The sequence below is a fragment of the Odocoileus virginianus genome, chromosome 26 (assembly GCF_023699985.2).
Source record: "Odocoileus virginianus isolate 20LAN1187 ecotype Illinois chromosome 26, Ovbor_1.2, whole genome shotgun sequence".
NCBI classification, from domain to species: domain Eukaryota; kingdom Metazoa; phylum Chordata; class Mammalia; order Artiodactyla; family Cervidae; genus Odocoileus; species Odocoileus virginianus.
Window position 1 is genome coordinate 16,894,285 of NC_069699.1, and position 14,334 is coordinate 16,908,618.

At 38.4% G+C, this 14,334-nt stretch overlaps 1 protein-coding gene across 8 annotated transcripts in view; it reads right to left on the bottom strand.

Annotated features, from left to right (window-relative positions):
- Positions 1-14,334, bottom strand: part of GRM7 (glutamate metabotropic receptor 7) — an 871,847-nt gene that overhangs the window by 418,190 nt on the left and 439,323 nt on the right. For all 8 annotated transcript variants that reach the window (XR_011483650.1, XR_011483651.1, XM_070455619.1 and 5 more), the window contains exon 4: positions 11,734-11,888. Coding sequence is in view for 6 of the 8 variants with exons in the window: in XM_070455619.1 (XP_070311720.1) it covers positions 11,734-11,888 (155 nt within the window). In the remaining 2 variants the exon portion in view is untranslated. The remainder of the gene's footprint in view (positions 1-11,733; positions 11,889-14,334) is intronic.

A 14,334-nucleotide genomic window follows, 5' to 3' on the forward strand; every position in this document is an offset into this window, starting at 1 on the left:
CTCTGCTTCTAGCCTCCAGCCCCTAGATTAGTGGTTAGAATTTCTGGTTTGCATTCAGGCTACCCAGGTTCACTTCCTGGGCAGGGAACTAAGCTGACTTACTTCAGGATTGCTCAGTCACTCTGCAAGATTATTCTGATAATCTGATTTTTTTTTTTTAATTCTGATTTCCCAAATATACCAGGGGTACTTTTACTATGGGGGTGGCATCTTATCTCTTATCCCTAGCACTCATTAGGATTTCTGGGCTGTATTCAGCTGAAGTGTGTTGAATTTATGTTAAGTAAAAGCTTCAACATGTTGTCTTCTGCCAAAAGCTCCTCGAATCCAAAAGACAAACTGGTATTTCTGCCTAAAATGTGAATCTTAAGGGGGAAAAAAAAAAAAGGTAATTTTAGCAATTTTAAAAGGCACAGGGTGTTAAGAGGTTAGGGAAGCAATTTTCTAAGTTAAGTGACAAGTGTGAAAAGTCCTTTTTTACAATTGATTAGGAGAAGAAAAAAGTCTCTACTTAAATTTGGAAGGAGGTAATTTTAACTTCAAAATCTTATTTAACATAATAGCACATACCTAACATCAAGAACCTGCTGAACTGGAGAAAAAAAAATTCTCTGCCCCTCCTCTTATCCAAGAAAGAAGAGATTATCAAATAACTAGTTTTTGTTAAAGAACATGAAAGAAGCCCCTTCAATCTTCTAATTTCTTTAAATGATTTTTCTTCCAGGCATCCTTTATGGCTAAGTTAATGGCCCTTTGAATTCTCACTACAGATTTGCTTTCATAGTTCTGCCTTTAATGGTTTCAAGGGCTTCTGTCTTATTATTAACACTTAACTCAAACTAATGACATTTTTAACTACTGTAGGTACAGTTCTACACAGACCACAGGTGAGTTTGTGGGCTCCTGGGATAACCCCTCCTCCCACCCCCACTCCCCACGCACAAAGAAGGGAAATCTTATTCTCAGTCCACGGTGATGGAAGGAGGTAACGGATCAAGTCAATGTTCTCACAAATGGTGCTGTGCACCTATGGCTAATTCACATTCATGTATGACAGAAAGCAAACCAGCACTGTAATGCAATCATCAATCAATTAAAAATAAATATAATAAAAAATAAAGTATAAAAGATCATATATACATGTAGATAATTTGAAAAAATAAAAATTATTTCCTTTTCCTTGTGATAAGGGGAAAAAAAGCAGTTAAAACTACCTCTGAAAGGAGAAGAAAATTATGTATCAGCTTCATCAATTTCAAAGATAGGCTTTTCAAACTGTTAAGGTATTTGTGATTTTCTTCCCCTCCACTCGATTTATATATATCTGGGCTTCACTGATGGCTCAGACGGTAAAGGATTTCTCTGCAATGTAGGAGACCTGGGTTTGATCCCTGGGTCGGGAAGATCCCCTGGAGAAGGAAATGGCAACCCACTCCAATATTCTTGCCTGGAGAATTCCATGGACAGGGCAACTTGGTGGGCTACAGTCCACAGGTTGTAAAGAGCTGACTGAGCCACTTAATACTTTCACTTTTCCTTTCTCTCAGCTTCTGATTTTTACAGTTTACCTCTCCCTGATGACTTTTCTGTTTTTCTTCTTCTTCATCAACTTTTCCTCTATTCATTTCATTGCTTTCTAACTGTCCTGTACTTGAATAAAATTCAGATGTTAGTTGCTTAGTTGTGTCCAAGTCTTTGCAATCCCATGGACTGTAGTTGACCAGGCTCCTGTGTTCTTGGCAAGGCAAGAATGCTAGAGTGGGCTTCCTTTTCCTTCTCTAGGAGAACATTCCAACCCAGGGATCAAACCTGGGTCTCCTGCATTACAGGCAGATTCTTTACCATCTGAGTCACCAGGAGAGACTAGATGGGTACTTCAAATTTGTTTCCATCTATTTAACTTCTGTCCTCAGTGCTTTTCTTTACTTGTGATTTCCTCTCTTTCTTCTTTTACCTGTTCCTCTCAGCAATGCTCTTGCCTTCATTATCTTTAACTACATTACACACACACATGCATACTTTTGTTCAATAGCTTATAAGAGAAAACTAGAGCTGTAACATTTCTCACCAATCATTTTAAGACTGTCTGCTCATTTTCAATGTGAGAAAACTGGACTGGCAGAAAAAAATTTCCCAGGCTACCTAGAGCCCTACCTTGATGGTGGTGTAATATAAGAATTGATGCTGCTTAGATTCATATGTAAATTCACTATCTCTGTATCTAGCAATACAGTTGGTGATGATTAAACCACATACACACACATACCACATATTTTCTATAAGCCAAAATATAATCAAGTTCCATGCTACAAAACAAACGCCTAGAAGGACACTGCATCATGTTGCTAGAATAGAAAAGTTACATGCCTTATGAAGTTCCCCTAAGGCTTTCACTCTATATGTCATGACATAACCTCATGTCCAAAACCAGCTTGATATTCTGGAGGACAGGATTATTACTTGTCCTATATAGTTATGCTTTTTTTGCCATTTACCACGAAATATCCTTTGAAGATACTCAAAAGATCTGGGTGACCATATCTTCCTTCCTTGAGGTCTATGGAATGAAAACTGGAAGAGGGCAGTAGGAGCTTGAGTGGATGATATTTAACTATGAATACACTCCTTCATTTCTCTCTTAAACCTAATTTAACCAGGTTTTTGTTAACACCACTCAGATGAAACAGTTTGCAAAAAAATCACAATGAGCTCCACACCGCCAGGTTAAATGATCAATGCTCCATACTTCTACCCGACTAAGCAGTAGTATTTTGGTGATGCTGATGAAAATCCCTATATTCTGAAATATTTTCTTAGCCTGGTTCCAAGGAAACAGGCTCATGTTATTTTCCTTTGATCTCACTGGTCAATCTACTTTCTCCTCTTTCCAACCTCTTAATGCTGAAATGTCAGAGCAACCGTTCTTTGGTTCCCTAGTATTCTGTATATCACTTCTTTTGGTGCCATCTCTATGTCAATGACTCCATGAAAATAATTCTATTTCCAAAAGCCTCTTATAAATTTGAGACTCACATTCTCAATAGTCTACGTCATTTCTCCACTTGGTTATCTAGTAAATATTTTCAGTTCAACACATCCAAATTTTGTTGTTTGTTGACCTAAAAATGGCTCTGCTGACAGTTTTTCCATCACCTCATGACAATTCCATATTTCCAGTTGCTCATGTAAAGAATATGCAATCATTCTTGACTGATATTTTTTTATGTCCAAAATTCGTTGACTTTATTTTCAGATTGTATTTTAAGCCCATGCACAGCTCATTATCTTCACTGCTACCTCCCTGTTTCACTCGACTATCGTCTCTCATTCAGTTTATTTTAATTGCATCAGAACCAGTCTCCTACACTTCATCCTTGTTCCCCTGTATTCGAGAGTCAACCTAAGAGCCAGTATTATCCTTTTTAACATATTGGACAAATCAAGCTATTCCTGTGCTTTAATGCTGAAAAGATCTTCTACTTTAATCCTATAAAGTGATAACATTTTTAAAAGGCCTTCAAGGTCCTATGTGACCCAACTCTCCCATTATCTCTTGTTGTAATTCAACGTTTGTTTCATATTGGAGTATAGCTTATCCAGAACATTGCATTAGTTTCAGGTGTACAACAAAGTGATTCAATTATATATACACATATATCCATTCTTTTTCAGATTCTTTCCCCCTATATATTATTACAGAATATGGAATAGAGTTCCCTGTGTCATACAGTAGGTCCTTGCTGATAATCAATTTTATATATAGTAATGTGTAAATATCAACCCCAAACTTCAAATTTCTTTTGCACTCTGTTCCAGCCTCATAAGCTTCTTTGTTCCTTACACATACCAGAGATTGTCCAGGTGTAGCACCCTTGCACTGCTTTCTATGCTTTGTATAATCTTCACCCAGATATTAACTTGGATGCTCCCTTCACTTCCTTAACTCATTTATCAAATGTCATCTTGCTAATAAGGCTTACCCTGACCAGTCTATTTAACACTGCAATGCTCCTACCACCACTGATGAGTCCCTTAGCCTTCTCTACTTTTTCTTTCTTTCTAGCACTTTCCAGGTGTGATGTGAGCAAAGTGGCAGAGTGGGCAGCTCCAAAGGCCTGTCCCTCAATTCAAAAACTGAAAACAACTGAAACTGTCAAAAGCAACTTTGCCATAACTCTGGAAGATGATCACAGTTTTACAGCAAACAATGCTGAATACTAAATTAAGAAAAAGACCAGCTCAAAAATGGTAGAAAAGCTTTGTGGATTTTTTTTTTCTTTTTCCAACCCCCACCCTGCCTCAGTGGCAGTCTTGAAGACCTGAAGACCACAACCCACATTCTTGCGGGAGACCCTAGTACATATCAGAGAGTGCAAAGACTTTATTAGTCAAGTATTGTTCTTCTCTAATGTAGTCTTTCTGGAGGTTACCTGAAGGATTGGTACAACATACTTCTCTCTGTTTTACCTAACCTGGGACTCATTCAGAGAGAAAAAAGGGCAGGCATTGTTTATAAACATTATAAAGTGATTGGGCAACCTACAGTCACCTGGAGCAAATGATTATTATGGAAACATACAAGTGATACCTGAAACCCTGGAAGGAAAATCTGAAGGAGTATTTCCTTGGGAAATTGGGACATTAGCAAATGCCTGTGTAAACTAGAGGGGGGCGGGTTTTAGAAAGCCACATACATATCCAGGGCAGGATGGATGCTGAGAAAACTCATGAGAAGACTTTCATCTCTGTTTAATCTCGAGGATCAGCACAAGCAGGTAGTAAAGGTTACAGCAAAATTGCAAATAACTTAGCTCAGTGTTAAAGGATGTTTCAGAACAGAGCCACTCCACAAAGGCTGAGTGTTATTCATTAAATTAAGTCTATCTCAAAATTCGTATGTTGAAATCCAAAACCCTAAAACCTCAAATGTGACCTTGTTTGGAAATGGGGCCATTATGAATGTAATTAGTAAAGTCAAGATGAAGTCTTCAGAGTGGCTCTAATCCAACATGAACAGCATCCTTATAATAAGGAAAACTCAGAACACAGAGAAAGAACATCATGTGATGATGAAGGCAACCCAAAGGATGCCAAGATCGCCAGTAGATTATCAGAAGATAGGCAGCAGGCAAAGAACAGATACACTTTCACACCCTAAGAAGGAATAACCCTGTGAACACGTTCCTCTTGGACTTCTAGCCTTCAAACTGTGAGAAAACACATTTCTGTTGTCTAAGCCGCCCAGTCCGTACTTCCTTACGGAAGCCCTAACTCAGGGCTGCGAAAGGCATTTTCTTCTTGTTGTTGTTATTTGTTTTGTTTTGTTTTAGCTCCTGGCATTTAAGGAAATTTTTGTCAAAATGCTAACTGAATACAAGCTAACAGCGCAGGCACTTCAGTGACTACACAAATGATACAGAATAGTGTCTTCTTAAGTCTGGAGAAATCTCTGAACAAACCAACAACTTCAGCCTTCCACAAACAGGCACATCAAACCCTGGGAAATGGGGAATCTTAGTTCCAGAGTTACCACAGTATAATATTCAAATGCCCAGTTATCAACAAAAATACCAAAAAGTATACAACAAAATAGCTAAGTCCAGTCTACTTCAAGGGAAAAAAATGATACAAACCATCCATTAGTATGCCCTAATGTATGTCCTAAAGTATGCCCTAATTAGTAAGACCAGTACTGGACTTACCAGATAAAGACCTTATATCAACTGTCTTAAACATACTCAAATATTTAAAGGAAACAATGAACAAGGAACTAAACACTAGGAAAATGATGAATATATGGAATGAGAATATTCATAAAGAGATAGAATTTATAGTGTTTACCAATAGTTAACACTATTATTTACTTATTTCTTATGTCTAGCATATTATTATTACTCTCCTTTTGCTGTGCTTTAATCTCCATGAGGAAAGGAATTTTTGTTTCCTGGTTACCAGTACCTAATCAGTGCTTGACAGATAGGAGGCAATCAACATCTGTTAACTGATTGACAATAAATGGTCTCTTCCACATTAAACAGCCCATTACCTATAGTTCTCTGATACAAAGAAACAACTTTGAAGTGACGACAGTGAATACAGCTTTGGAGTTGGTAGGTAAAATAAAGAGGGAAGTATATTTATAAAGTGAAAGTTTCTGAATGTGATGAGGTACAGAGCAAGGCTGAGGTGACGAGGGAAGGAACACATCAAAGGGAGGTGAGACTGATGGTGAGACTGAAGAACGTGCAGTTTTTCTTAGAAGAGGGACATGTAAGAGAGGCAGAGGAAGAGACGGGCATGTCTGTGCAGTAACTGACACTGGGAGAGGATGTAACTCAGACAAGATAAAGGGTGAAGCAAGATGGCTACAAGAAAGTCAAAGTGTTAGTCCCCCAGACCTGTTCAACTCTTTGTGACCCCATGGACTGTAGCCCGCCAGGTTCCTCTGTCCATGGGATTCTCCAAGAAAGGATACTGGCGTGGGTTGCCATTTCCTTCTCCAGGGGATCTTCCTGACGCAGAGATCAAACCCATGTCTCCTGCACTGCAGGCGGATTTTTTACTGTCTGAGCTACCAGGGGTTATCAGAGGGACATCCTAATATTTAACCATATCCGTCAAGTCATATATATGCTAGGTCTATTAGTAAATGTCAAAGTTGCAGGAAAAAACAAAGGATAGATAGTCCCATGGAACCCGTGGGTCTCAGACACTGCCCTGAAGGATCAGACTCCAGCCGGGTGTGCTGCCCACGAGTACAATCTGTGTTGTCATAAACGGGGTAGGTGGTACCTTCTGAACTGCAGGAGTGTGGCTTGGTTTTGCAGGGTAGGCTAATTCTGAAAAAAGCAGAAATTCTTTAAAAAAAAACATTAATGGTTTGATCTATCTCTCTCTCTCACACACACACACACACACACACACACACACACACACACACACTACCTATATTTTCCAGATCAACAGGAAATGGTGCAATGGAAAGCCCTGGCATATTGTAGGCGGTGAAAGGATCTGATATGAACGCGTGCCAGGAATCTAGACCAGGCTAGAGAGGCCTGAGCTGTTGACCTCCCTACGCACCCTTCAAATTTCTATTTTTTCAACCTGCATGGTATACTGGTGCTCTGTCTCTCTTCCTCCTTTGCCACTTGTATCTTTCTGATTTACAAGTTGGTTCTTAAGGAAATGCACTTGATAGTAATTATTCTAGTATGATATTTCCTTATTTGCATTTTTTCTTTATCACCTGTCACCTCCACATTAAGAGGGCAATTCTAGGAGAGCAGGGTGTAATCTGATTGTAATCTGCTATATATCTCAGATCAAGGGCTGATACCTTGCTAGAGCTGATAAACATTTATGACAGATTCAATGAAAAACATTGTCATAACACTGAACATGCAATATTCTCACTTTTCTTTCATCAAACAAGGTTAGAGGTCTATTATTAATTATAGTATTGCTTAGAAATACTATTGTGGTTTAAGGTGATATTTTATTTCTTGGCATTTTCTGTCATTCCCCTAACAAAACTCTGTGATGTATGTGGAACATTTCAGGTAATCAGAAAGACTAAAGTAGGGCATATATAAATTGGAGCCAGAAATATTTTCATTCAGCTCTTCATAGCTTTGATCTCTGGTTTTAAGAAAAATATAGAATGTCTTTCTATCTTGAGTAAAAAAAAAAATAAATGCATGAAATAACCAACTTTTTTAAGCCAGATCTATAGCACTTTTTGTCTTTTCTTACACACATCACTGATTTAATTCAAGAACCAAGCTGTGCTATAGACCCATTGGAAAATCCTCACCAGTAGTCAGAGCTGTCAGAGTTGTCTTTGAAAATTCATCCTTATTATGTTCACTCCCTGATGCTAATGATTATGTCAGAGATGAAAAGAGCCTGGCCAATGATCCTTGCTGGCTATAATTAGAGGATGTTTAGGACAGCCTACTCTTGGAGAAGCGGAGCACCCTAGAGGGCAGAGTGCATGGCAATCTGGCCATTTTGCTTTGAGGACTTGTGGGCTGGAGAGGAAGACTGGGGGACCCTGCTAATGGGGCAACAGAAAATAGAAAAATGCTAGGGATCCCTTGGCTCACCAGACAATACAGAAAGACTAAAAATCATGGAGCTGTTTTGGCTCAGGAGCTGCAGAAGTGCTGCCAACTCTAGAGACATTCTTTTATATCCCATGTAGAGAGCAGCCAAAGGGGCCAGCACTGACCTTTCCTGGGCACAGTTGCTATCATCGTCTCATTCAAAATAGAGGAAATGACCTCCTGGGCTGGCAAGCACTGAGTCCCTGTTTTCTATAAATGAAGAATAAATATAAATAGAAGACAAAAGTTGATGAACATGATTTTCACAGGACCGATGCCCTTGCTAGCCCTTTGGCCTAAGGCAGTTTAGTGTTAATTGTTCATGCAAATATAGAGGTGATGAGTCAAAAGTTTAGATGTTTGCTGAATGTGCTCCAAATATGGATCTAAAGGAAAAAAACAAGTTGATTACTGATTAGCTTTTTCTTATTTCCATTTGAAGGTACAACATTATACAACACAGTCCAAGATTAAAAGGGATGTAACAGTGTTCTGAGTATTTGGATAATACTTCATCCGAGTGGAATCCATTATGAACATCCCCAAAAAGAAAAAAGAAAAAAATAATAGGAGAGGAAAACACACTTGCCCATATAGAATATGCTCTATAGTTTCATTTCATATATTTCACAGCTGTGTTTAGAAACCTCAGTGCAACTGAAGGCATTTCTTTTTTCATTTCCTTAGGAGTGTGACACCAAATGCACAGCCACAATCCTGTGATCTCATCCTCTGTATGAGTGAACAAATCTCCACTCTGTATCAATGCACAAGACAACATGGGTAGACAGAAGCCACACAAGTCCTAAAGAGCCAAACGAAAAGCTTCGTGTTCTTTCTCAGTAGCAATGCAGAGTTCTGCATGAAGAGATGCTGTTTTGACACATTTCAAAAGTACTTTCATTGATAATAGCATTTCTTTACCATCTTGCTTTTGAGACCACATTTCTTTCTTAGCAGATTTAGGATGCTATGTGGTGTCTACTTTAACAACTTTGAGTATCTCGACACACATATGAAAATGTATTTTGTTTCAATAAATTGTATTAAGATACTTAGTCATTTCCTAAGACATGCTGAACCTGGGTCTTGAAACCAAGGAGTTACTAATATGCCTAACGTGTCTACAGCTTGGGAAGAGAGGACCTCAGCACAGACCTTGTAATGTGCTTTGCTTTGGTCCTCACCCAAATCTGACACTTCATCCCTCTATAGAGTCATCTAAGGGAGCTTCCTCATTCCCTTTGATCACATCCCATTTTCATCCTCAGACGCCGCCCAGACTTCAGAGTAAGATACAAATTCCTCAGGATAGTTTACAAGACCTTTCATGATCCAACCCTGGCCCACTTCTCAGCCATTTGTGCCAGGCCCTTATGTGGTATGTATTTCCTCCAGCCAGCCAGGCATCCAACCACTTAAAAAACCAATTTGATCACCTGCCAGTCCAGGCCAAGATCAAGGCATCTGTGGTACAATGGCACGTAAAGGATACGTTTCCAGATAGAGACAAGTAAAGAGATGTTACAATGGTGGGGCCATGGGAAGGTGCCATAAGAGCAACGGATGGAGCCCCTAACCAGACCTGGCTGGAGTGGCTGTAGGTGGCTTCCAAGGAAACATACTATCTAATCAGAGACACGCGTGTTAGAAAGGAGTTAATCAGGCAAACAGTGCAGTGACCACAACTGTAGGAGAGGGAAGAGCTTTCCCAGTGAACATAGATGGGAACATTTCTGAAGAACTGGAAGAAGTTGAGGGTGGCTACAAAGAAGCTGTGGGTTGCAGAATGAATCGTTTAATGCTATGCCAGTATGCCCTGCTCCATCACCCCGCTGTTCCCACCGCTTGGGCGGAGAGTAGAGGAGCTTCTCCTGGCCCGATGAGCATGAGCACATCACTTTGTTTCCTCTCCTCTCAGGCGTCTTCCACGACCACAGCGTCACCACCCAAGCTGGCACATTACTCACCCTAAGCCATCTATTCTGCATTGTGCTTACAGCATTTCTATTACATGGTCAACAACTACATTCTGATATATTTACTCAGCTGTGTACACTTCGAGGGTGGGATTTTTGTCCTTATTTTTCCAACTTAGCACATAGCAAAGCACACAGTAAATACTTAAATTATTGAGTGAAAAGAAATAGAAATAGTTCAACTGTCTTTTCTTTTTGCAGCTCATCTGCAGATGTATTGGTCTGGTTTGGAAGTGGGCAATTTTCTTCGGACTTGTACTGCAATTAATTCAAAGCCTCTTCATGACCACATGGGTGATTTATGGGATTTTTATCTCCCCGAGATAACACAGAAAGGGAACAGTGACAAAACCACAACCTGGCTTGTTTAAAAAGCCCACACAGACCATGCAGCCTTCTAGGGAGAATTAATTAATGAGATTGGAGTAGAGACAGAATAGAAAGAAAGACAAATATTTGATCTTTTTGAGTGAGTGGATAGATTCTTTTAACATGCAAAACATGTTTTATGAAATCTTTGGAGACCTGGCCCATCAGAAAAGGAAGACAAAGCCCAATACCAGTAGAGGAGTTCCTTTTCTTTACAGTGTCTTCTTTCAGAAGTAACTTACCTTTTCAAATTAAAGGAGAACATAAATTGTAATCAGCAACTTTTGTTACATCAGAAAGATACCAGTAAATGCCCTCTCCTCCTTCTACCTCTCAAAGAATCCTTGTAGTTACAAGGAAGGCAAAGGGAAAGAAAAGGGATAGGAAACTTAAGAGAAAAAGAACGCGAGGACAAAAGAGACCCAGGAAGGCAAAATGATAGTGATGCCTGGGACAGGGGATATGCTATATGATCCTGGGGCCTGGAGGAGACCCCAAGAGGTAATGGGGGAAACAATCCAGTGACTAAGGCTCCACGCTTCCTATGCAGGGGGCCCAGGCTTGATCCCTGGTCAGGGAACTAGATCCCACACGCCACAGCTGAGAGTTCACATGCTACAACTTACGATCCTATGTGCCACAAGTAAGAGATGCTGCATGCTGCAACTAAGATCTGGCACAATCAAATAAGTAAATACATAAACAAGTGCTCGGGCCTGGTGCACTGGGAAGACCCAGAGGGATTGGGTGGAGAGGGAGGTGGGAAGGGGAACCGGGATGGGGAATACATGTAAATCCATGGCTAATTCATTTCAATGTATGACAAAAACCACTGCAATGATGTAAAGTAATTAGCCTCCAACTAATAAAAATAAATGAAAAAAAAAAGTTATCCTGCTATGGAAGCAATGACAAATTACAAAGAGAAAATATTCTCTCAGAAAATGCAGCTCACTTATGCATACTTGGACTGTGTTATTCTTTCACCTCTTATTAAAGATAATGATCTTGCAGAAAGCTCTTGCAGCATAATAAAACAAAGATATATGCTAATGGTGATAATATTACGAGAATAACGTGATCTTTTCAAGAGAAGACTATCAACTAAAATAACAGACCAGATATAGGGCTTCATTTGTATTTCACAGCTGAAAGTTTGAACAGATCCTGCATAAATTATGTAAAAACATCCAATCCTCAAAGAGACTCATGCCCCAGCCACCCTACATAGCACCAACCACTCTCTCAGCAAATCACACTACTGACAAAACCCATACCTTCCACAGTTGCTCGTTTGGGCTGAATGGTGATGGCTCCTTCTGCAATATCTTCATGCTGGTGCAGTGGGTTGATTTTGGATCCCCAGCTGTCTGATCCCACCCAGAGAAAATGGCCTACTTGATCAGCTCTTTTGGCGGCTGCAAGGATCTGCCTGTGGAGAGGAACATTAAAAAGATATGTTAATGATAAAGAGCAGCTATTGGACATACACATATTTGGAATCAAGCAGAAGGAACACAAGCTACTATTTCTCAAAAAGCAAATAACTGGTAGTAAGCCAAAGGATTTACATTCTTAAATATATAAAGAGATAGTATAAGCCAATAAGAAAATTCAAGGCAGCTTGAGGAAAATAGGCAGAGTATTCAAAGTCAAAAGATAAAAGAAGTATAAATAATTAATAAGCTGCTTATGTACATACATTAAAAAGGAGGAAAATGTGAATGAGAACAATATGTTAAATTCACTTCTTATTTTGGCCAAAATGTTTGTTTGGTTTTATTTTGTGTTGTGAGTTTCGACATGAAGCCGGAGACGTGAGCACTCTCATTCACTGCTGGTGATACATATCATTTCTGGAAAGCAATGTATCAGTCTATATGAAGCATGTTAAAGTGCTTATTAAAATAAGCAGAGTTTCACATTAAGCTTGAAAAATGTACAATCCATCTTTATAAATTAAAATAGTATATAAATAGCAAGGGCAAGAAAAAAAGGAGGAGGAATTAAAAAAATTAAAAAAAAAAAAACAAAGGAAATTGAAGAGATGAAGAAAAATTTTACCTCTGCTTACAGAATTCTAGAAAACGGGAGTGTGCTGCTCCAGGCAGAAAACAGCTTTTCTGGAAAAATCTGAACTACCCGAGGTAAAAGGTTCTAGATTCTGACATAGAGACATTTTCTAAGAGAATGGATACCTAGATGCCTGACCAGTCCACTGAGAGGCCTATCAGTTGACAAGTTTTGCCCATGTTTGTAGAATGTTCTTGTGTCTTACTCAAATGGGAACTGCTGAAAATCACTGATCATTGTGGAAAATACACAATATAAAACAGAAACCAAATAAATAAGAAAAAGGAAACTGGTGTGAGGTATGGAGAAGAAAATATAACCCCTCCCCCCCAAATATGTAGCTAAATGAGAATCAGGATCTCTATTATCAAGAACAAGAATGATTATCAAGAATAAGAGAGAAACAATAATAAAAAAGAGATCTTAGTTATTAAAAGTATGAAATTAAAATTATGTTAGAAGAGATAAAGTATAAAGCAAAGAAATATTTTCAGAAAGCAAAACAATAACAAAAAGGTATAGCATATACAAGAAAAGATGAGTATCTTAAAGAAAGAAATACAGAAAGACTTACAACCAACTAACAGTATTTCAAGAACAAATGTAAAGAGAAATTAAAATAATTTTAAAAATAGTTTTTAATGAAAAAAAATCCAAGGAATTGAAAGCATGACTTTCCAAATTAAAGGGTCTCACTCCCGTATTCCTGCCTGGAGGATCCCATGGACAGAGGAGCCGGGCGGGCTACAGTCCACGGCGTTGGAAAGAGCTGGACACGACCGAGTGACTAAAACACACACTCAGCCAGCAAATTCACAGGGAAAACCAAACGTGTCACAGAATTAAAATTTCTGGGAAAAGTGAGAAGAAAGCTTTCAAGGGAAAATTGGGACTCTTGGAAAGTAATAAGAAGCCGAATATTACCAACCTCTCCAGAGAGAGAAAAAAAAAGGATGATAGAGTAATGCCTTCCAAATTTTGAGGAAAAAAAAATATTTGCAATCTAGAATTCTAATATTTAACACATATAGAATCTCTACACAAATATAACTGGCATCTAGATAGATGGAGATGGATGGAGAGAGGGAGAGATGGACGGATCGATGGATGGATAGATATTCAGGGAATATTAAAGATTTTTCTATCCAAACACAGAATCTCAAATTCCTTGTAAGTTATGAGTTCTGTAACTTATTAGTCACCATAGATAGTTGCTATAAATCATTTATTTGCCTGGGATGATGAAGTTAGAAATATATATGTGACCACACCTTACATTTCCAACTAGTAATTAAGTGTGGAGGCAAGTGAAGAATATTTTTAGTCATGACCATAAAAAATGTTTTTCTTTAATTTATCCTTTACTAGAAAATTACTAGAGGGTACATTCTAGCAAAAGAAAAAAAAGAAAAAAGAAACTAAATGACGAATAAAAATAAAAGAAAAGGAGAGAGAAAGAAAACAAAAAAGTTAAAATAATAAAGACCAGCCTAGCTTAAAACAGAAAGATGGAGCGGGAGAGAAGTGTACAGAAAAGCAATGGAACTCAGAGATTATTTTATATATGTATATAAGCATATGAGAAAAGCGACAGACCTAGGACATTAATAATAAAATACTAAAGATAACTATGCAAGTTAAAAATATGTCATATTAACTTGATGAACAAAAAATCTACCCCTAAAATCATATCATGGAAAAAATATTTACTGCTGTAGTACATAATATTTACATGATCATAATGTCAACTCTGATTTTTACTAAATGGAAATCTGATAGTATAATTCTGGGAAGATAAAGGAGGT